The 21,879-nt window shown below is 40.3% G+C and overlaps 1 protein-coding gene across 2 annotated transcripts; it reads right to left on the bottom strand.

The window, feature by feature from the left end:
• Positions 1-293: 293 nt before the first annotated feature.
• Positions 294-21,119, bottom strand: klhl24a (kelch-like family member 24a). 2 transcript variants are annotated; one of them, XM_056391801.1, is made up of 8 exons: positions 20,850-21,119; positions 19,230-19,348; positions 18,273-19,117; positions 16,378-16,562; positions 12,548-12,666; positions 5,855-6,043; positions 4,105-4,293; positions 294-3,979 (listed from the first exon to the last, which is right to left on the bottom strand). In XM_056391801.1, the coding sequence occupies exons 2-8, from the start codon at positions 19,302-19,304 to the stop codon at positions 3,779-3,781; spliced, it is 1,803 nt and encodes a 600-aa protein (XP_056247776.1). In that variant the 5' UTR covers positions 19,305-19,348; positions 20,850-21,119; the 3' UTR covers positions 294-3,778. The 2 variants fall into 2 exon arrangements, with proteins under 2 accessions (XP_056247776.1, XP_056247778.1); XM_056391803.1 differs by having other exon boundaries at positions 18,273-19,081.
• Positions 21,120-21,879: the final 760 nt, after the last annotated feature.

Raw genomic sequence — 21,879 nt, 5'->3', positions numbered from 1 at the left:
GCTGATACATATTTTAATGATAATGACCAGTAATGGTTGTGTCAACCTTATCTATCATATTCACTGTAAAAGATGCTTTTCATCTCAGTTTTCTGAGTCCTTCTCATATCGAGTCAAAGCTTGATTTAAATGTATTAATGAGTTTAAATCCAAACCTGGCATGAAGATGATCCACAACACCATTTTTACATCATAAATTCACTGTTAGATACGTTAAGATGCAATTTTTAAAACTTATTTTTAGATTATTTCATTCTTAAACCACTGTTTTTACAGCTGAGACAGGATACAAATGTTGGTACAGAACGAAAAACTTTATTGATGTTTTTCTTACACAAGTCAACCATTACATTTCAACATACTGCAGTTTACAAAAATCCAAAGCTTTCTCGCAGTTAGATAAAGAGCATCTGAGGAGAAAGTGGTGTTAAAATATCACATCATACATACCATAAACGTTTATATCAAAATTATCCAATTTAATCCCCCCAGTTGTTATCTTTTTACGAAGGCATATAGGGCAGCATTCTGCAATTAACAGGTTAAAGCCACCATCTTCCATGCAAGCACAATTTATCCATTGACATGTTTCAACAAAGTCACCTCTGCAATCAAATCCGATTTGGCTTATATCTGCATTTATATTAAAACCCATCAATCAACTGTTAATGCTCAGCTCTTCAGAGTTTTATTTAAGGTACGCTGTTTGCATGTGGTAGTCAAAATATCTCAGCAACACACAGTCCCACAACTCACCACAACAAGCAAAAGAGAAAAAAAAATCTAACATAAAAACAATGAATAATCTTATCAAAAGCAATGTATGAAAGCCTCTACACAGCGAATAATGAAAAATCAACAAATCAACATAACAGGGCTGTGTTTGTGTCCCATTCTGTGTAAATACCCAGTGAAATCACAGACGCACACACACTCAAATTCTCTCTCTCTCTCACTATTTATCTAACTCCCACTCTCTTGCCTAACCACTTTCTTGCCTCTCAGCCTCCTCTTGTTGGCCTCCTGAGTTACCCGAAGTATGTCACTCTGCAAAAGAGTGTGGAGTGAGGTTGGGCCTGAGGACATTTTCAGCCTGCACTACTGTTGAAGACCTGACACTGAACTTGTCCTTCTCAGAAAATGCCTGGAGGATGGTTTAAACTGAAATACCTGCACCTGTTTTTGTCTTTGTGACTGACAGACGGAAGCACATCCCGTTTTTGTCACCGTAAAATAAAAAGTCAAACCCCTCTTACTCACTCTTGGCCTTGTTCTCTTGCAGCAATCTCTGTTGTTTTTGTTATTCTGTTAATATGGGAGACATAGCAGGTAGTGGTCAATAGGAGGAGCTGGCAGACCCTTTTACCGTTTCTTACATACATCACATGAAAGCATAGAAAATTTACTGATACAGTAAAAAAAAAAGGAAATCATTGTCATATAATTCTATATTTAACAGGATTCTGTCAAAGTGCACAATTGGGGCTCTCAGTTAAAGAAAAACACAATATGTAACCAAGAAAGAGATACATTTAAATACAGGTTAAACAACAGAAAACAAAACAAAAAAATATTAAAGTTGTATTCACAGCAATATCTCTAGTCTATCAACACCAATTGTAATTTAAGGTGACTTTTACTGACCATGAGCCACTCCAGCCAAAATCCTTGTCATAGAGAACTCTTAACTCCCCCTCCCCCCCTGCGAGGTATGGCACTGCTACACATGTCACCTTAGCTGACCAGTAAACACAAGTAAACACATGCACACCTGGAGGTATCTACGGTTACCCCGAGTTACATCTTTACATGTAAGCACACAGGTGAGAGGTGCCAGCATCAGTGTGGAGAGTTCTGTTAACAGAGGTTAGCAGACGTCTAATGCTTACACTAGAACTCCATGACAAACCTCCATGGCTCCAGCACATCCAGACCGAGTCATAAAAGTCACATACATACATACACACCAAACATGCACGCCGTATTCAGAGCAGTCTTCGAGTTTGATCTACAAAGGCTTCTCACATCTACAAAACCACCCGCAAGCCCAGTACACCAATGAACTACCATTGATATGAAATAGACACTAAAGCTACAGATAATACAATAAACATCCAATTATTAAAAAAAAAGGACAAACACATATAACTTAAAAAAAAAAGAACAAAAAGAAAATGTAAGTTATGAGTGTAATGAGCATAATTATAAAAAAATAAAGCAAAATAAAGCTTAAAAGGGGATATCAATGTAGATCAGAAAATGTGAGGGAATGGCACAGCTGGAGCAGGAAAAAGGGAAAAACACACTGGAAGTGAAACTAGATGATACGTGAGATAAAAAGAAATTAGGGCAGTGCTAACAGTGGCTACGTTCCAATATCATGGTACAGCCCCCGCTCTTTATATCCTCTCTTAACCATGGGTGAGGGCAACTTACATTTATGACCACTGATACTGTGGAAGAGCAGCTGGCTGACTGTTTACCACGTTGTTATCAGGTCACTTTTAGTAAAGAAAAGAGCTATAAAAAAAAACAGAGGACAGTATTTTTTTCTATTCTTTACCAGCGCTGTGCTGTACAGTACTGAATCTACATACATGCTTTGTGGGTACAAGGTCAGAGCTCGGACCTGGCTGCTAATCTTTCAGTCACAAATAGAGTCCTATAATTTTTCCTCTGCTAGCAGATCTCTCTTGGATTTGTACGGATACTTTTCAATTGTTGCCTCAAGGCATTATTTTTGTTCATCAGAGCTATCTGTGATCACTTTACCACGATAGCAACCTAGATCTCAGGGAGAGGTCACTTTGCACAGTAATAAAAGCACATTGTTGGGAGGTTCACTCACTGATTTCTGCTTATCTATTACCTGCTTAGTATCACAGTAAAATCAAGCGCAACAATGTTATTGGCTATTTAGCTGTTTGAGTTAGTATTAAATCCATAAAAGTAGTGCAGTGATGTAAACAAAATATTTAGTGTCAGAAACTAAAGTGTTCAGCAGAATAGAAGGTGATCATCCTCAACATTAGGCATAATTTATTTTCTTTCATAACTCTTTGTGAACAAATGTTACATTTTATGTGGGAAAACAGTCTGAACTAACATTTACTTACTTAACTTTTCATTGAGAAAGGACCATATACCATGGCTTTCTTCGGCAGATCGAAGCTCAGGTGTAATCACAAGACCTATGTACTGTACTTAGATCACATGATGGGATATGGTTAAAAGCTCTGCGAAAAATACATGAACCTTGAGTTTATAATATCGTACTACACAGGTTGTGAACTAATCTCTCAAGTGAGATTTCAATTCAACAAGTAATCATGTTTTCATCGATTATCTGACACCTGATTGGTAGCCATTATCATAATCACATTCTTTAATTGTGTTAAATATATATGTTGATCCAATGCTCCCCAACCTTGTGCAGTTACTACTAACAAATATGCCATGTCTCCACTTCATCTCAAGTTGTAGACAAGTCATTAGCGTTATCAAACACTAAGCATTCCCAGAGAAGGGCCATAAGTATGATACACAACGGCAAAAGATTCACAGCACCACAGTGACTATTGCTACATGATGCTGTGAGAAAATAAATTAGATCAACAGAATCGTATGATTAAATGTGCCTGTTTTAAAGCAGTGTGTGATTGTGTTTGTGCTGTACATGGGGTGAATGTGAAGAGCTTAAGTTTGAAAGAGTTGAAGTTCTTTAGTTTGTGTTGTCATGTGAGTGTGTGTGTGTGTATGTCTGTGTGTTTGTTTATGGTCAGGGCCTGTGATACTTGTCATTGTAACGGTGGATGGTCACACAGCCGTGGTAGGAAATCGGCCGCGGCATGGCTGCCACTCCTGTGATGATGCCTGTTGCTGGGTCGTAACACAGGATGGTGTCTGTGGCTTCGCCGTTTTCCCCTCTGCCACCAAGTATGAAGATCTTACCGTTGCACACCGACATGCCACAGCTCTCCTGCAGGGAGAGAGACAGAAATTAGAGGATCGTGGCAGGATCACAGAGTACAAACCCAGGACTCTTGTAGCTGAAGTCTAACAGTCTGGTCGTTAAGTGCTCACTATTTCCATTTAATCTATTACCTGTTTGTTAAAGGTGTGAACCACGTGTATCCAGTAGTCCTCTGCGGGGTCATAGCAGAATATGGACTTGGTGAGACCACCGCACACATAGATCAGGTTGTTGAGGGACACTGCCGTGATACAGCGCTTGGCGATGGGGATGTTGGCTCGCAGTAACCAAGAATTTGTCTCTGGATCATAGCACTGAACCTGTGACACACCCATACACATAGTTAGTTCTGTTTGACTGTGGTAAAAAAAAATGTTTCTACAATATATACCATGTGGAGTGGAAATGGTCAGTGAGTAGAAAAAAACTGAAATATATAAAGCTCATTCTGTGGTTTTACTGACTGTTCGCTGGGCTGACTCTATGTGGTTCGCATACAACCCAAGCATTCTCTCACGTACTTCTCTTTAAAACAGTCTCTTTCCAAACACTTTTATCTGACTACAACGTAAATGACCCTGTTAAGAGACTACAGAGATAAGTAGCTCAAAGGGACTGGAGCCAGCACGAAGTCTAGTCCCTTTAGGCCACATCAACTTATATTGTCAGCCATGCAGTTTGAGAAACACAGATTGTTAACTTTTATCAGAGTGCCTCTCTGCCTGTGGATGCGTAGTTTCCAGCATGCATAGACACAAACAAACATACCAGCTATTCCATGGGGGAGAAAAAATGCTTGTATCAAAGTTGGATTCCTGCGAATTCCTGTTTACTACCAGCAATGCTGCTGTCAGTCAAAATATAATGAAGCTATTCCAGAGTAGCCTGTCGTGTTCTCATCTCTGTAGTTATCTGACCACAGTTTTATACAGTGGCACTGCTGTACAGATGATGAATTATCTAATCCTTAAATTCCTTGTACTTATTGTTGGCCAACATTGACTCATAAATTTTAATCTTGGCATGTCATCGTTATCTTTCACAGTAAGGCTGTTTCCTTCAATGTGAAAAATGACCGTCACTGTCCTCTTATTGAGTAAAAACATTTCAATTACTCAATGATGTGAAATTAGATCTAAAATACAACATGATTAAAAACTCAACATGGAGATAATGATCGGGATATAACTAATGCAGTAAAATTTGCTTAATCAGAATCAACTAAACTGACAGGATATGGCTGTTATCACGCCAGGTTAACTGCCAATCTGTGATGTTTAAAAGGAAAAGAGGCAATTCCTGTTTTTGTACTGTATATCTTGCCAGTTTCCTTTAAAAAACTAAAATGTTTAGTAATCTAATCTGAGTAAATCAAGCAGCTTTGTTTTATTAATGACTGTATCTTTCAGGGATTATCCACAGCAGTCGACTAATCTCACTTTGTTTTTTCAGTTGCGAGTAGAAAGGTGCAGAAGTACGACCTATTAATCTAAAATAAATAATCATGCAGAGCGTGTGTGCTACATCAGACCTGCACATCCTGTATTAAGGAAAGAAATAGGCCAGAGACATGCTGCCAGAATTTTGCCTCAAAAATGCACAGCTCATGCTTTTTCATTAACACAAACAAAGAACTAGGCTTGTAATTTTGAAGCCTATTCATGGCCTGATTTAAATATATATGTCTCCTGACACCATAAAGTCAAATTATGGTGCTCTGACTTGTCTAATTTGAAAAAATGGACATTTGCATATCCTTTGCACATCCTTGTGTCTCTAAGGTATAATCACTGAACACAGGTATTCTGAGACAAAAGACACCTCATCCGTCATCACTATGTGCTTAAGTGCGTGCTCGGGGAGCACACATCTGTTTCGCACCTTGTCTGAACAAGTTTCGTCATCCGGTCCTCCCCCAATGACAAAGAGCTTGCCGGCACAGCTGGCCACGGCCGGAGAGCTGACCGCCTCTTTCATTGGAGCCACCTCTGTCCAGCGGTTAGAGAAGGAGTCGTAACACTCCACACTGCTCAGGCGGCTCTGGCCATCATAGCCACCCACAGCATAGACCTGAGGACAGACATACATACAACATGTTTGGATTAGCTTTTGTGTAGCACATTGAGAGTTTGGGAAATTATGAGTTGTTTTTACGTAATCCTTTCTACATAAGCTATGAGCACATAAACATCATCAGTCATTATTCAAAATAAGAAAGATGTTTGCATTCAAGCTGACTAGTTCATGAATACAACAGTTTCTACATCAGCCCTTAGAGAACCAGTCTGTCAGGTAGAAAGATGACGTACTGCTTATGAACAACCACAATTATTCCTGTCCTCATCCGTAAACTCTGCCCTGAATCCCTGCAGGCACTGGCGCATTTGCGTTCCTGGAACTTCAACATTACTTTCAACTCCATTCATCTGTTAGTGACAATGTAAAAATACTACTGTTTTCTCTCTCTGTGTGTGAGTGTCTTTTACAGGTTTTACAGGGACTTTGTCAGCTACTATGATGGTGTCATAAGTCATTTTAAGATTCATGCTCCAAATGGTCTTGCAGCAGAACATCCGGTTTTGAACCTGTATTTTCATGTGGTGTCTTCCTAATCTGTTGATTCCCATTATAATGTACAGTTCAAAATGATATTATCAGTCAGCTAGCCACATTTCAGAAATCTATGTTTGTTTTTTTAACTTCCAATCTGGTTGATAGATTTCCATCATATAAACCTTACTGGAAGCTAAAGCATTACAAGCCGCCTTGAGGTTATACATACTACCCTCCTGGAGCGCAAAGAATGGCTAAATCAGAAAAGTCAGGAACATGAGACATAGATTTAAAGTTGTATTTCCTCAATAACATTCTTAGGAAGGAGATCACGTGTCAGGAATACACAATGAGTTGCATTACTGGTTATAAGCATAACACTGCTCATCAACAGGCTGGTCTTATGCAAGAGAAAACCGTCAGGCTATTCCTGTCTCTCCACAAAATCTGAAGCATAAACAAGTACAGAGGGTGGGGGTGGGGGTGGGGGTGAGAGAGAGAGAGAGAGAGAGAGAGAGAGAGAGAGAGAGAGAGAGAGAGAGAGAGAGAGAGAGACAAAGGCACAAAGAAAGATGGAGGGAAAAAAGGCAGAAGTGTATTGGGCACATGGATATTTGCATTCATCACCTGGGCCAATTGATAGAACTACCGCCTTTTTTAACTGAAAAACTGACACAGGGGAAAACACCTTCATGAACTCGCTGACTTTTTCTCTCACATCTCAGGTGATGGTTCCAGAGGAGTGTTGTCAGTGTGTATCTACAATCATGTGTTTTCAATGACAGCAACAGCAACACACCAGTCTTTGCCACATTTGGTGGAGGGCATTCACATAATAGGACTACTCATGGTAAATGGATCAACTGAAATTTGTTTATTTTAATACTCTTTGTTGATAGAGCTGATAACGAATGTTAAATGTGGGTTGTTTGTTGCCAAACAGAGATGTAAGAGAAATGCAGGATAGATAAGAGGAGTATGTGGCACAGAGATAAAGTACAAAATGAACATGCTTTGAGAGATTTTTCCAAGCCATACAGATTGTTTTGAGATTTCCAGTGGGGCTTAATGGAGTGTCTTTTGTGCTAATTAAAAAAAAAACATGCACAATCAAACTAAGAGCAAAGGGTTTTTTCTAAAAATAAATGTCCTGTCACTAATAAAACTAGTGGCAGGGAGATCTGTGGATTACCCAGATTTATGTGGACACCAAAGGTTAAAGGAGTAAATACTCTTTTTCATATTTTCGGTGAACTAATCCTTTAATGCTCCTGAGGATATCCAGACACTAGGCTGTTTGAATATAGTGGTATTAGGGAGTGGGGGTTGGGGGGAGTGGGGGTTGGGGGGGGGGGGGATCACTCTTTTCTTTTCGCCCTCACTACTCTGCACTCACTCGATAAAACGCCCCGCATGGTTTTCGATACACCACATTCCACATTAGCTCGATGATGGGAACACATACTCTATATCAACTTAAGGTACGTGGCTATCACGTAGTCACCAAGCCTAACATGATTCATGACTCGCTGGGCGACACACTTACCAAGCACTGAAAAAACACATTCATGGCTTACTCTATGGCCACTTTCAAACACTCACAGTGGCTGAATGATTAACAGTTTCCTTAACATGTAGAGAAGTGAGAAGTAGTAACTGGTAGAGAAACACAGAGGCTGTGCGACTTCAGGAAGAAAACGATATATGGGAGAATGGAGCGGAAGAGAGAGAAAGAGAGAGAGAGAGTTGGACTGACATAGAGACAAAGGGAGAAAAAGAGAGAGAGAAAGAGTGAAACATTATGATAGACAAGAACAGCCGTCACCAAGTGCAGCCATAACAGGGAGGGGAAAACAAGTGGTGACCTATTTTTGCTTATACTCTATGGAAACAAGACCAGTCCAACAAGACATCACAGAGCTGAGAAGTGTGTATGTGTGTGTGTGTGTGTGTGTGTGTGTGTTCTTGTACTTATATACTTTTGAAAAGCAGCTTTAAAAGCTTAGATTTTGCGCCATGGCTAGGTGCAAAGGAATTAATGTCAGTTAACAAGTATGCTGTAGTAAAACAAATGTAAGCGTTGATGCATACACGCTCATTATACAAACTTGTTTACAACACTTGCTACTGGAGCATCAGTGCTGCACTTCAAAAGGGGAAATTACAGACTGAATGAGGAAATGACTGGGTACAAATTCAGGAGGGGGAACTGAATTCTGAGGAAAATAACACTGCAGATAAATGCTAAAAAGATACTGTATGTTTTTCTTAGATAAGTGGACATATAATTTGGAATGAACCCATAACAAGAAAAATAGGAGGAAAGATCCTCTCTGGCCTATTTGTAAAAAAAAAAATAAACAAGAGGAAATTAAATGGGATAAGTACCTGAGACAACAGAGTTTGGAGGAAAATTATTCAACAAAGAGGAAAATGTCAGAAGGGGAGGACAGAGAAGACAAAGCCAAATGTGTGACAGATACAGGAAGTAGCTGGATACGAGAGCCTCTCCTCTGTATGTGCATATATATTGTGTTAGGACTATGTACGTGCCACTGCTTTTTGTATACTGTGTGTGATGCCTAGACTCCTAAGTTACAGACCTTGGGGTTATACGAATAGAAATACAACACATGTTAATGGTACAACTGAACAAATACTTCTACGATGCCATCTTATTTTTATCATCAAATGATATTTGTCTAAGTCAGCAACAGATCATGAAGTTTAAACTTGGTTTCCTAAAGTGTCCTATCATAAAGTTAAATAGCAGCCATATCAGTCCAACTTGTTTTCACCATACCTTGATACATGACTCATTTTTGAGTTAATTACTGACTTTTAAAGCCCCAGCGTGATCTTCCAGCTGATTACCTCACTGTTGTGGAAGACCAGTGTGTAGTTGATTGCCCACATGTGTGTTTGGTGTTTCTGTGACAACAAGGCAACTAAGCATTTTGGGTGTTGTTTGGAAGTCTTAGAAAATCCAAGACAGCCTCAAGCAGATCTCTAAAAAAAAAAAGTATGTTTGCTGCAGATGACAGGAACCCCTCCTGAGTCATGCCCTTTCTTACGAAGTAAATAAAGTGCTGCTTTAGCCCAAAGCTTTCCAAGAGCACTTGTACTTGTGTCCATGTTCTTTATGTGTGTATACAAATGTGGGCGCCTCTGCATACACATGATGGCTAAAGCACACACATGAATGTTTGTGAGTGGTGTGTTAGCCTGAGTCATCTCTGGTTACTCTCTGGTTACGCTTTGCCTGCTTAAACCAAGACAATCAGTGGCTGCCCCACATTTACGCAACACTCATAACAGATAATAAGAGTTCAGATGTATTTCATGAGGGACACATGCCATTGCATTACAGGCGGTGAACTTATGTTTTGCATTACGATGGTCTTTACAACTACAAATGCTACAAATGTAAACTCTGTGCAAGTACGACATACCTGACTATCTAGTTTAAGAAGATTTCAAAACACGACATGTGGTTACAAACATTACATAGGCTGGGAATATAGTTATTTAATCTAATGATAGAGTTTCTTTTATTGTAAACAGACTACAGCATTCCAATGGAACATGAACACCCTCATACTGCATAAAGTATATCTGCAGAGTAAGCGTGCTTTTTATGCCTGTGTACTCAAATCAACTGTGTGTTTACAGGTTTATTAGGAGTTTTTATAGCTATGTATGGCAACTCCAGGCTTATGTGATTGAGGAGAGACACATGAAGCCTGATACAGGCTGACATGTGCTTAACTTTGAAGTGTGAGTTGCTGGCACACATCCACTAAACTCCCACTGCCCTCAAACAAGAATGTCCACCTGGCCCTGCACTACACACTGTAAATAGTGCCAGCTCAAGAGTAGAAGCAGTGATCAAAAATAAAAGATCAGCTCACGTGTAGACATTGTATTTACTCAGATTTCGTAACCAAGTTGGTGTCAGCTCTCTGTGTATAGTATATATACTGTATACATATATATATATATATATATGTATATGTATCGGGGACAGAGGACTAAAGTATCTGACATATGATAGAAACAGTTATGAAAATTTTTACAAGAGAGAAGAAAATTTGTTGGAGTAACTTAAAGTGATGGTTGAATTATTTTCCATATGTGGGATACATGATGGGGGAAATCTGCTGGACTGTTCCATGTTTGTTTGTTTGCCGGTTTTAAATAAAGGCAAACTTCCTTGTGCTGTTGTGTATCCAGGATGTGCAAGATGAGCTGGCACCGGTCATTTACAAACCCTGAGGCCACAAACAGATCCACACAAAAATAATATGTCATTCAATATGTCATTCCCTGTCACAAGGTGCGCTCATAAACCAACATATAAGATCGATACTAAGCAAAAAGCAGGCTGCAATCAAATGGGACTGGAATTCCTTAGTGTGGCCTCTTTTTCTGCTTTTTCTTCTTCTGCTAGATCCTGAATGTCAATATCACTAGGTATGGAAACCCTTTGGTATGTTTAAAAACAAACGTCTGCAGGTAAGAGAGTATGAGTAACAGTGAGATGAGTCATATGATTTTGAAAGGTGTGAGTCGAGGGCAGCTTTCCAGCAGGTGATTCCACAGAATTTTGCTTTATACTTTACCTTGGCTAAGTTAATACCAGGTATTAAAGACAATAATGGTGCACTGCATTGGTCTCCTATTCCTTTTAAACATCCCTGACTCAAATTTCTCTAAGTATGCACCACATTTTCCTGTAAAACCAAACAATTGCCTCATTGGAAATGTATAATGCTTATGCGGTTTTTTTGTTTTTTTATGGGGGGGTATTTAGGAAATGAAACTGGATTTAAATTTGTGTGTTAGGGAGTTACAACAGAAGGTGTAGCAACAGAGCCATGCATGTACGTAGGTTACATGGCTGAACACTGGGTTATACCAGGGCTGCACCACCCAGGTCAGGATTGGTCAATGTGGGCAGTGTCTTGTGCAAGATGAGCTGGCACCGGTCATTTACAAACCCTGAGGCCACAAACAGATCCACACAAAAATAATATGTCATTCAATATGTCATTCCCTGTCACAAGGTGCGCTCATAAACCAACATATAAGATCGATACTAAGCAAAAAGCAGGCTGCAATCAAATGGGACTGGAATTCCTTAGTGTGGCCTCTTTTTCTGCTTTTTCTTCTTCTGCTAGATCCTGAATGTCAATATCACTAGGTATGGAAACCCTTTGGTATGTTTAAAAACAAACGTCTGCAGGTAAGAGAGTATGAGTAACAGTGAGATGAGTCATATGATTTTGAAAGGTGTGAGTCGAGGGCAGCTTTCCAGCAGGTGATTCCACAGAATTTTGCTTTATACTTTACCTTGGCTAAGTTAATACCAGGTATTAAAGACAATAATGGTGCACTGCATTGGTCTCCTATTCCTTTTAAACATCCCTGACTCAAATTTCTCTAAGTATGCACCACATTTTCCTGTAAAACCAAACAATTGCCTCATTGGAAATGTATAATGCTTATGCGGTTTTTTTGTTTTTTTATGGGGGGGTATTTAGGAAATGAAACTGGATTTAAATTTGTGTGTTAGGGAGTTACAACAGAAGGTGTAGCAACAGAGCCATGCATGTACGTAGGTTACATGGCTGAACACTGGGTTATACCAGGGCTGCACCACCCAGGTCAGGATTGGTCAATGTGGGCAGTGTCTTCTACATGGCAGAGAATAGTGCTAGTGATTCTTGATAGTAAGATAACATCAAGCAAGTTGAAGAAACACTCAGTAATCCCCCTTTCAGACATATTATATGTTCTAGCAAAATCATTTCCACTGGAAGGATGATTACTTCACTTTTTTTGATTGTACAACAGTAGCTTCCTTTTCATTAGGTAGACGAGGCAAACCTTCCAACAAGGACTTTATAGTATGAAGTAAATGTTAAATTTTAACATAATTACTTTGGGGAATAATAGAGGGGCCAATAATGCATGACAGTGGTTGCCATAGCCCCTAAAACAGAAGCACTCCCTCCTTACCTTGCCCAGTAAGACACCCATCTTGTGTCTCCAGCGGCCTTTGTTAAGAGAAGCCACTCTGATCCACAGGTTGAGCTGTGAGTTATACATCCACACATCCCTGCTGTTGATGCGACCACCTAAAAAACACCAAAAGACAAACATGCCAGACAAAAGTCAATATTCAAGACTCAAGTGCAGTTTGAGTAGAAGGGGCGGGAGAGTAAATTTAGCAAACAAATCTAGCTGGTTAGATATACATGAGAAGTTTAACCTGAGCTGGTCTTGGTGAACAGCCTGCTTTGGATTATGTGTTCAGGTCCAAGTAATCTTTATCTCCTACCTGTGGCAGAAATGTGAATCTTATCTGACTGTGACCTGAGCTGGGTCTCCAGAGTTCACCAAGAAATTAAAACACACACATGCACAGGCGTGTATGTATGTATGTATGTATGTATGCACAGGTGTTGAATAAGCCTCAACCACCATCATTTAAAGCATAATCAGGATCTTTGTCGGCTAAAAGAGCTACGATATCTACTGCTACATAATGACTGAGTGCCTCATCTGTTGGCTCTGGACAAACCTGTTGTAGAGAAAAACAACAGTCGATCGACCAGGTTACAGTGTGACCCAGACACATTTTAAGAAGCCCTGAGACGTGCCCCCACTCTCTCAGTAACCCACCCCAACACCATCACCAAACACACAACACACACACACACACACACACACACACAACACACACACACACACACACACACACACACACACACACACACCTGTCTGTTAATTCAGAACAGACTGGAGGAAAAACAAAACCAATCTTCTGGAAATACAGTGAGTAGCACAGGCTAACTTTTTTTAAGCATAAGGGAAAGATGTGATAAAATGCAGGTCAACTGGAAAAAGGTGTTGACAGTTAAGCTGAAGAAGAAACATCCTATCTAAAAGTCATTGGAAAAACAAGTTTATCACTGCAGGGCTCTTAAAACCGGCAGCAGTTACCTGCTGGATTTTATCCAACAATATGTTCAGAAGATCGTGGAGCATGTGTGTAGCATGGATACCAACAAACAGAAAGATCAGTGACAATCTGTGTTATTTCACACCAGGACTTAAATTGATCCCACGGGGGTGATATCAGTTAATAAAATACAGATTAATGAAAATTAATTAAAAAAAAGTCCTGCCTTCAAATCACGGCTCTCCCTTTAAAACTTGATGCCCTTAAGAGAAGAGCAGTTTCTTACTTAACAACAGGTAATGTGCTGAAACACATGTGGGTGGTTCTATTGAGCAATGATAGAGGCATAAAGAAAACATGTGACTGTAAACAAAGGCGCATTCACATGCAAACAAAGCAGAAGTTTTCTGTATTGTAAGATAGTTGACGGTCAGACTACATAGGTGAGGATAGATATTTAAAAAAATATCACCTTGATCATTCACCTTATTAAATAAATAAAAGTGGCTATTCATGTCTACCTCCTCTGTTTTTTGTTTTGGATGTAAAACATGGTAATAAATCTTCAGTCATCTTAAATTATACTGCCAGACACAGACAAAAGGAGACAAGAGGAGGAAGTTAGTTGCAGCAAGTGTCTGCTCAATAATCTCCCGGATAGTGAAATAGCCTGACTGTCTGCTGCCCCGGAGGCTTCTGTTTTTAAAGATTTGCATGACGGAATGCATTTAGTGGAGGATGTACCACTTATGACAAACCTAGGTATCTAGTTAAAAGACGCTTTTTGTCACCAAAACCTTTAAGGGGAGGACCACTGCTGCTAATAACTGGTTTTAAGGAACATGAGACATTGACTTTGGGAGGTCCCAGTATGATTTGTGTGACAGCTTTCGGAGAGTTGTCAGTTTTATTGCTAATGTTGATGATCTACTTCCATATGTTAGAGAATTCCTTTTGTTCAGTGAGATGTCAGACTACTTATGACTATGACCCCCACTGTAATGTGTGACACATGTGTTTTACTAGTCACTAGTTGATAACACATTATTCAATCATATCTAATCTCTGACAGTGACAGTAACGAAGAGGTATGTATCTCCTCTTGCCACATGAAAACGAACATAGATCGTCTTGTGACATTAGATCATAACCGACTATAATCTGAAGTACTCCTGAATTCAATGCATTTCTGTGTTAATTCCCACTCTGGATCGTACAAAGTGGTTCATTACAATACAATGAATGCGAGAGAGTCAGAAGTGTGCAGAGTCCCTGTCCCAGCACAGACAGACCTACAAGATTTTGTATACCCAGTAGAGCCATATCCTATTTAAGACCACAGCTAACTGCAGCTGTGCTAGACGCTGGAGGACCTCCAAGGTATTTGCACCAGTTCCCACTGTGAGGAGAGAGGCAAACAGACAGAGCAGGAGGCATGTGTGGGAATTTAATCAAGAGAGTGCAAGGTAAAAAAAAAAAGTTGAGAAAAGGGGGATTAAATGTATCAATGCAGACAGGGTGAAAAAGAAGTAAAATGGGCCAATGAAGATCATAACATGCAATAAAGCAGTAGCGTGTGTAGTGTATGTGTGTGAGTCGGAGAGACGTGGAGGGAGGGGTATGTTGACTTTTCCAGGCAGTGCTAGAGGGTAGATAGATAGCACACGTGAGGACTTGGCACAGTGAGATCGTGAAAGAAAAAAGAAGCATAAACACTGCACAGTCTTTGCTGAAGGGAAGAACTTTTTTTCTCTCTATATTTCCTTCTTCATTTTTTTTTTCTTCTCTATATCTCCCAGCTCCTGTTGTTATCCTGTCATGTCTTGTGGCTGACATAAAGCATGTTTGAGCATGAGAAGTCATAGCAGGCACTTTTAAACTTTTTCTTGGAAATAATTCCTCTCCTCCTCCAAGAAAAAAAAAAGAAAAAAAAAAGAAGAAAACAGAAGAAAGAAAAACCCTTCACCTCCATTCCCTTGATCCAGCAACCGTACAAAACTGTATCTTGTACACAGCACATATTCAAATCAAAGTGTGATTTGGCAACTACCTTTACTCTGACCTCATGATTTAAAATGAATGACGTAATAATAATGTCTTGTTCAATTTAGGTCTTTGTTCCACCAAAGAGGGCTTGCACAACACTTGGCCAATGCTAAGCTCCAAAAATGCATCAGCTTTGCCAGGAGCCCATGACACCTATAATATCTCAGCTTTAGGTTTATTTCAAACTTAAACAACCTATTGGAGTAGTCTAAAACTGAAAAGGATTATTCGATCTTTGTCTAAAGGGGATCCTAGAAAGCGGCTGAACAGATGTGAAAGGTAGTGACCCTGATGATTGGCCAATAGGAAGAGGAAAGGAGTGAGCGAGCCAATGAAGGTCGCTCTCAGCACTGAGCTTGGAGAGTGCATCCAGATGTTGCGCTCATATTTTCCTTCAACTCAAACTCAAACAGGCTGAGGCTGTAAAAATAACACAGGGCAAACAGCCGCCGTGGCCTCTCCTGCCACTCCACTGGGAGATTAGATTGCAAGTAAAGCAAAGACACACACTGACCATGTCCCTTAAGTGAATTGTTGTTTCTGGGTATGACACAATCCTACGATAATTAAGAAAAACTGGACTTTAAAACAACCAAGTATATCCTGAGTCTAACCCCAGAATAAATAGATGTGTAGTATTGGTACAGGATTTGAATTGCCTTTTGGATCCATAGCCATTTTATGGCTATTAGATACCAGCCATTCTGAATTTCCAATAGCCAAAATGTTTCTTGAAATAGAAAAAAATATGAGAAAAACATAAAAGTCTTGTGTTTATTTCAAGTTTTGATTGTACCATGCTATTGAATTGTTAAGAACAAACGTAGCAGGGTCTTACCTGACACCAGAATGTCGTTGCGGAGGGCACAGACGGCATACTCTGACTTGGTGAACTCGGGCAGTTTGGCGAGTGACTTCCACTCTCCTGTGACTGGATCATAGCATTCAGTGTAGGGCAAGTTGAAGCCCCCCACCCTCTCACAGCCACCGACCACCACAATCACCTCAGAGTAGCCAGTCGACCTTTACAGAAGAATTTGGGGGAAGAAAGGATAGAGGGAGAGACATGGAAACAGACATGGTATCTAATTAAAATACTGTGTATACGTAGGCCTATAGAAAGGGTATGAAGACATAAACATACACATGTTATCACTTGGAGAGATTTCTAATTATAGGCGGTAGAAATTTGTGCCAGGGCATGAACAGAGTGGTGGTTTCCACCGAAGTCAGTAGCTTCACTTATCTTCAAGGCAAAGTTCAGGTTACAATGAAGGTATCAATCAAGGGTGCAACAAAAACAGACTTGGGAGTTCAATTTCCATGATCACAATGCTTTCCTATTTGGGTGTTCAACACATGCCAAGAATATGACTACATTTCCTACAGGGTAGTTAATTAACAGCAGCTTTTTTTCTTATTGCACAATTCTAAAACACTGACACCAGACAGGGACTACTAGGTGTTAATCTGTATAAAAAAATACAAGTGTATAGGTACAGTATGTCAGTGTGCAAATGTGGCACAAAAGTTTCCTTGCACTTTTCCCTACATTTCTCTATCTGTTTACTCTGCACGTGATAGAGTATAGTCAGGCCCAGGTAACAGATTTGGGTTGTTGTTTCTTTATGTGTGTGTGCATGCGATGTGTGTGCATGTGATTAATTACATTCTAGAGGCTTCCCAGGAGAAGAAAGGCCCTGGTGTAGACACAGAAAGGGGAAAATCTGGCATCTGTTTTGAGCAGGAGAGGATTTGGCCCTCAGGGCAAACGAAGCCGATGGTGCGGGAACTAACTGCCTGATTGGCTTCCTGATCTGAACAGATCTGCCTGGATACTCACACAATACACCTGAACTACACGTCACACAACCTCAATAACTGACAACTGGCGCTGTTCCCACTTTAACCGTTGCAGCTGGTCTAACACATAAAGGCAGCTGCACTGTGTTTGGTCTATTTTTTATTTTTATTTTTATTTTTTTTTTTTAAATCTCATTCATAAGGTTTCAGTCCGTATTCACCTTTATCCTGTATCAAACATTACATTGTAACATCCAACTGGACACTTTTCAAAACAGGAAAAAAACCATGGTAAATAAGTGTCAAGTGAACAGGTGGGGACACTTAGAACCCAAACATATCAGCAAGGTGAGTTATACTGCTGGTATGATAACAAGACTCAACATTTCATGATTGCCATTTCTTGCATCACCTCTTTTTTTTTTTCTTCCCGGCTAACCAGTCTATGTACGAACATGCCCTGCCTCCTTCATTATCATTTCCATTTCAAAATAGGGCTACAAAACACAGCTCCGTCAATGACACATTTGTCTGTTCAGCACAATAACACTCCCTGTCTCTTTCTCTCACACACACACACACGCACACACACACACACATAACAACAACACAGCTAGGAGCACAGAGTTCATGTGCAAGCTGTAACCTCTTGCTATACAATGTGGGATGACACATCAACTAACTGTTTAAAGAAGACATGTTTTCTTACCTCACTCTAACCTAAATGTTTCAACCCGACAAGACAAAAAAATGTGTCAAACTAAATTTGTTTTCTTTTTTAATAAAAAAAATTGCTGGTGCACAACAAAGCAGAGATAAGCCTGTACTAGAGTGATAAGAGTTAAGTTAGCTTCCTTCTGGAGATAATATCTGGGTTAGCTGATCTTCCCTCAGCCTGCCTCATAGCTGATAAGTCAATATTTTAGTTACCTGCGTGGACGAGTTCTGGGTGACATCATTTCATTTCCTAGTACGTGGTAGCGCCTGGCCTCGTGGAGAAGCTGGTAGCACTCTGGAGCATTCTGGATGAGCTGGTCTCCCTCCACTGTCTGGACAAAGTAGTTGGGGTGCAGAAGAGGCAGGCGCACATGGTGCAGCAGGGCCTTCAGCATGGGCTTCCTGTGCTCCATGCCATGGTACACCCATCTCATCACCGCCTCAAACACCACCTCCTCCTTGCCGATGGACAGCTCATCACTGCCAATGTACTCTTCCAGCTCCTCTCTACGCAGGTCGAGGAACTCCTCATGCTGAGCCACCTCTGAGAAGTTGGCCAGGGCATAACTGCGGCAGCGGCTGGCGAGCTGCTTCAGGGCATGGGCATCTGCGAATCGCTGGATGCCCAGGCAGTTGCATGGGTCCAGCTGGTCCTCCAGGAACTTTGCACAGGCATCACGCAGTGTGGTGATCTGGAAGAGGCTGGAGGTCTCAAAGAGGAACTGGACATTCTCGGTGGTGATCTTGGCGCGGCCGGTGTAAACATAGGTGAGGAAGGAGTCCATCGCTTCAGCCAGGATGCCATTGATCTCCACCAGCATCTCACGGCTCTCGCGGTGATCGTTGCAGAACATGGCTCTGAAATAGGAAGAGCATGCAGAGAGCACAGCGCGATGGCAGGGGAACTCGCGGCCCTGCACGCTGATGACCACATCAGTGAACAGGCGGCAGTCACGAAACTCATTGAACACCTGCAGGATTCCCTCTGAGTGGGATGAGCCAGAACAGAAGTCCAAGACATCCTGGCTGGATAAAGTTTTGGAGTCAACCTCAAACACCTTAGGAAACAATAACATGCATAAAGATTTGTAAAATGTGATTTAAATATGCTGAAACAAAAGCTGCACGTTAAAAAACATAGCTAATGTCTGTTTGTCTGTTTCACATCACCTTGCGTTTAACAGCTGGTGAGTCTCTGATCCCAGAGTCCTCCCTGTTCATCCTTCTGCCCAAAATCAACACCATGGCTGCCACCTTCAATGTAGACCTTCTCTTAACTTTAAGATGACCTGAGGATAGAGAGCAGGTAGTACAGTGCTATCAAAATAAAAAATATTGCTAGATACTTATACAATGCCATCCTATCAGATGTGGTAGGAAGGGATACCATGAAAAAGAGTACAAATTCATAAACAGAAACCTAATTAGACCACTGTAGTACAAATTGAGAACATTCATTGCACAAAAACAAAGCTCTCACTCAGGAAAGCCACAAAGCATGTGCACAGACGTTGGGGAAAACATGTGAGTCCCACAAACAATTTTCTAAAGCCCACGGGGCATTGCTAAAATGTCTAAGAAAAGTAGTTCCAAGTAATGAAATCTGAGCTGCACACACTTCCTCTAGCTCATCACTGCTGTGAAACAGTTGTGCCCTGCGGAACAATGGGGCCGCACGAGACGGAGGATGACGAGGAGACACAGGCAGGAGAGAGGTTGAGCAACGGTTGGAGGGCTGACATACATGTGTGTAAGGTTTGTTTTGAAAGAGGGGCAGGTTTGCTATCAGACACTACATAATCATTGTTGGAATAAAAAGTGCCAAGTCAGGGCTACTAATAACATTGAGTCATATTAATTCTGTAATCTTAAGACATTTGCTTCTTTCAGAAGAAGTCCTTACAGCAATCAACCAAGGTGCTTCATGAATTAGGCTTTGTTCACATCCACAGAGCTTGCGTGTTTATCCAGGACATCCCGTTCTCAGGTTCTTGAAGACATTTGATCAAAACATGAATAACTCTTATCTATGGCCACATACTGCCTCTGTTAAAGTTGGCAGCAGATCTGGCCTTTGCTCCTGTGAGGTCATTCATCTCAGGTTATTTATAACTTCAGATTTTGGCTCAGTCTCAGCAGACTCTGCCTGTTCACGTGCGCTATTTGAAAGCAGCAGCAGCACCTCCTTTAAGTCATGTTAAATAGAAGACAGGTTTAGCCAGAGGTGTTTCGTGCATTAGAGATTTGCTTTGTGACTAATAACCAATGAGAAAGAACAATACAAATGACAACAAATGAAATAAAGCTGTATTTTATTGTGCTATGTTTGAACGGTCTAATTGTTTGCTGTATCCTGTTTCCAGTTGAAATAAAGTTAAATTGAAATTCAGGTCAGAGAGTCAGAGTCTTATGACAAATTACACCATTATTTATTAGTTTTTGCTTTAAAAAAAAAAAAAAAGAAAGAAGAATGCTAATGATGAAATATGAAATTGCATCACATTAAGTACAAAAAGTAGTGTAAGTATTAATTAAAGACAATCAAGTAAAATGTATTTAGGGTCAGGTAACTATATAAGCAGAAAACCCTACGAGCTTCGGTTTATTAGACAAAGGAGACTTGCCTCATGCCGACCGTTAGCCCCTGACAACATGCTAAAAAAAACGAGTGCCTGAGTCGTTGCTTTACTCAATATACTGTGACAAACTCAAACGGAGAGCAAGAAATAACTGTAAATTCATAACAAACGGACGTTAACAACATCCTTTGTTATCGATAAAAGTCGTTACCTTATGCAGAAGTTTCCAGATGAAGCGTCCTCTTCAGGTTCAAGTGAAGGGGGGGAAAAAACAAACAAAAAAAAAGTATGGAGAAAAATAAATCTGTATCCTGAAAAAGTTTATCAATATCTTTTACAATATTTGCTCTCGATTGGTTATGAGAAAGAAGCTAGGCTGTTATACAGCCGGGACATTTTGACTTTAAGGTGATGACAAAAACAAAGATCTCTAACTACATAACTGTAAACACTGGACCCATATATACTTGTCAGGAGAAAAAATAAAAGCCAGCCCACTGCGCCCACTCAGCTGGTGCTTTCAGTGCATTATGGGTAATAGCGTTCAATTAAAGGGTTTGTCTCTTACTTTCTGCACCATGAAAAACAACACTTCCCAGCTGCCTGTAGTTCTCCACGTGGCTGTCCTTTGTTTGCAAACAAACTCAACTTTTAGTGGAGAAAAAGTTCGTAACAACAAGTGACAGCGGTTGAGCAATACAGCAAAACAATACCAGTTTAATAGCCTAACTTGTGTGAACGTGTAGAAGACAGTTAATGGGACAGTATTACATAGTATTAAACGGTGGGAAAACGTTATTAAATTCAGTATAAAATACTAGTCCTCGGAACGTGTTTTTACATAGTTGTTACATAGTATTTATCAATACAATGGAATACACAAACACAAAACGCATACTGTGAAGGTATATGAGCTAAACAAACAGATACAACTGTAATGTGATACCACGTGCACGTGAAAACAGGATGAAAGGCACTGTGCAACGCTTTTTTTCAGGTGAGGAGGAAGGAGGAGCTCAGTTGGAACAAAGCATGTCACAACTTCCTTACCCTGTTGCAAAATATTTCTTAGAGCTCCCAACTGAGTTCCCTGAAAGAGTCTACGATGCTCATCAATGACCCATTATACACTGTTTAGAACGATGTGTTACTAGTACAGAGGATAATCTTTTCACACTCTTCATCATATGGTCAGTGAAAGTTACACAATGTTCAAAATGTAAAAAAACATCCACAAAGAT

Source organism: Seriola aureovittata, chromosome 12, assembly GCF_021018895.1.
Source record: "Seriola aureovittata isolate HTS-2021-v1 ecotype China chromosome 12, ASM2101889v1, whole genome shotgun sequence".
Lineage (NCBI taxonomy): Eukaryota > Metazoa > Chordata > Actinopteri > Carangiformes > Carangidae > Seriola > Seriola aureovittata.
The sequence above is the reverse complement of the archived record's forward strand: the minus strand, read 5'-3'. Positions and strand labels throughout refer to the sequence as shown.

What these genes read in the sequence shown, in the direction of transcription:
- klhl24a (XM_056391801.1), bottom strand. Translation starts at nt 19,304, where the DNA reads ATGGTGTTGATTTTGGGCAGAAGGATGAACAGGGAGGACTCTGGGATC. An exon ending in CCCAGAACTCGTCCACGCAG is followed by an intron (nt 16,563 to 18,272) that starts GTAACTAAAATA and finishes TCTTCTGTAAAG; the next exon opens with GTCGACTGGCTACTCTGAGG. An exon ending in ACGAAACTTGTTCAGACAAG is followed by an intron (nt 4,294 to 5,854) that starts GTGCGAAACAGA and finishes GGTGTGTCACAG; the next exon opens with GTTCAGTGCTATGATCCAGA.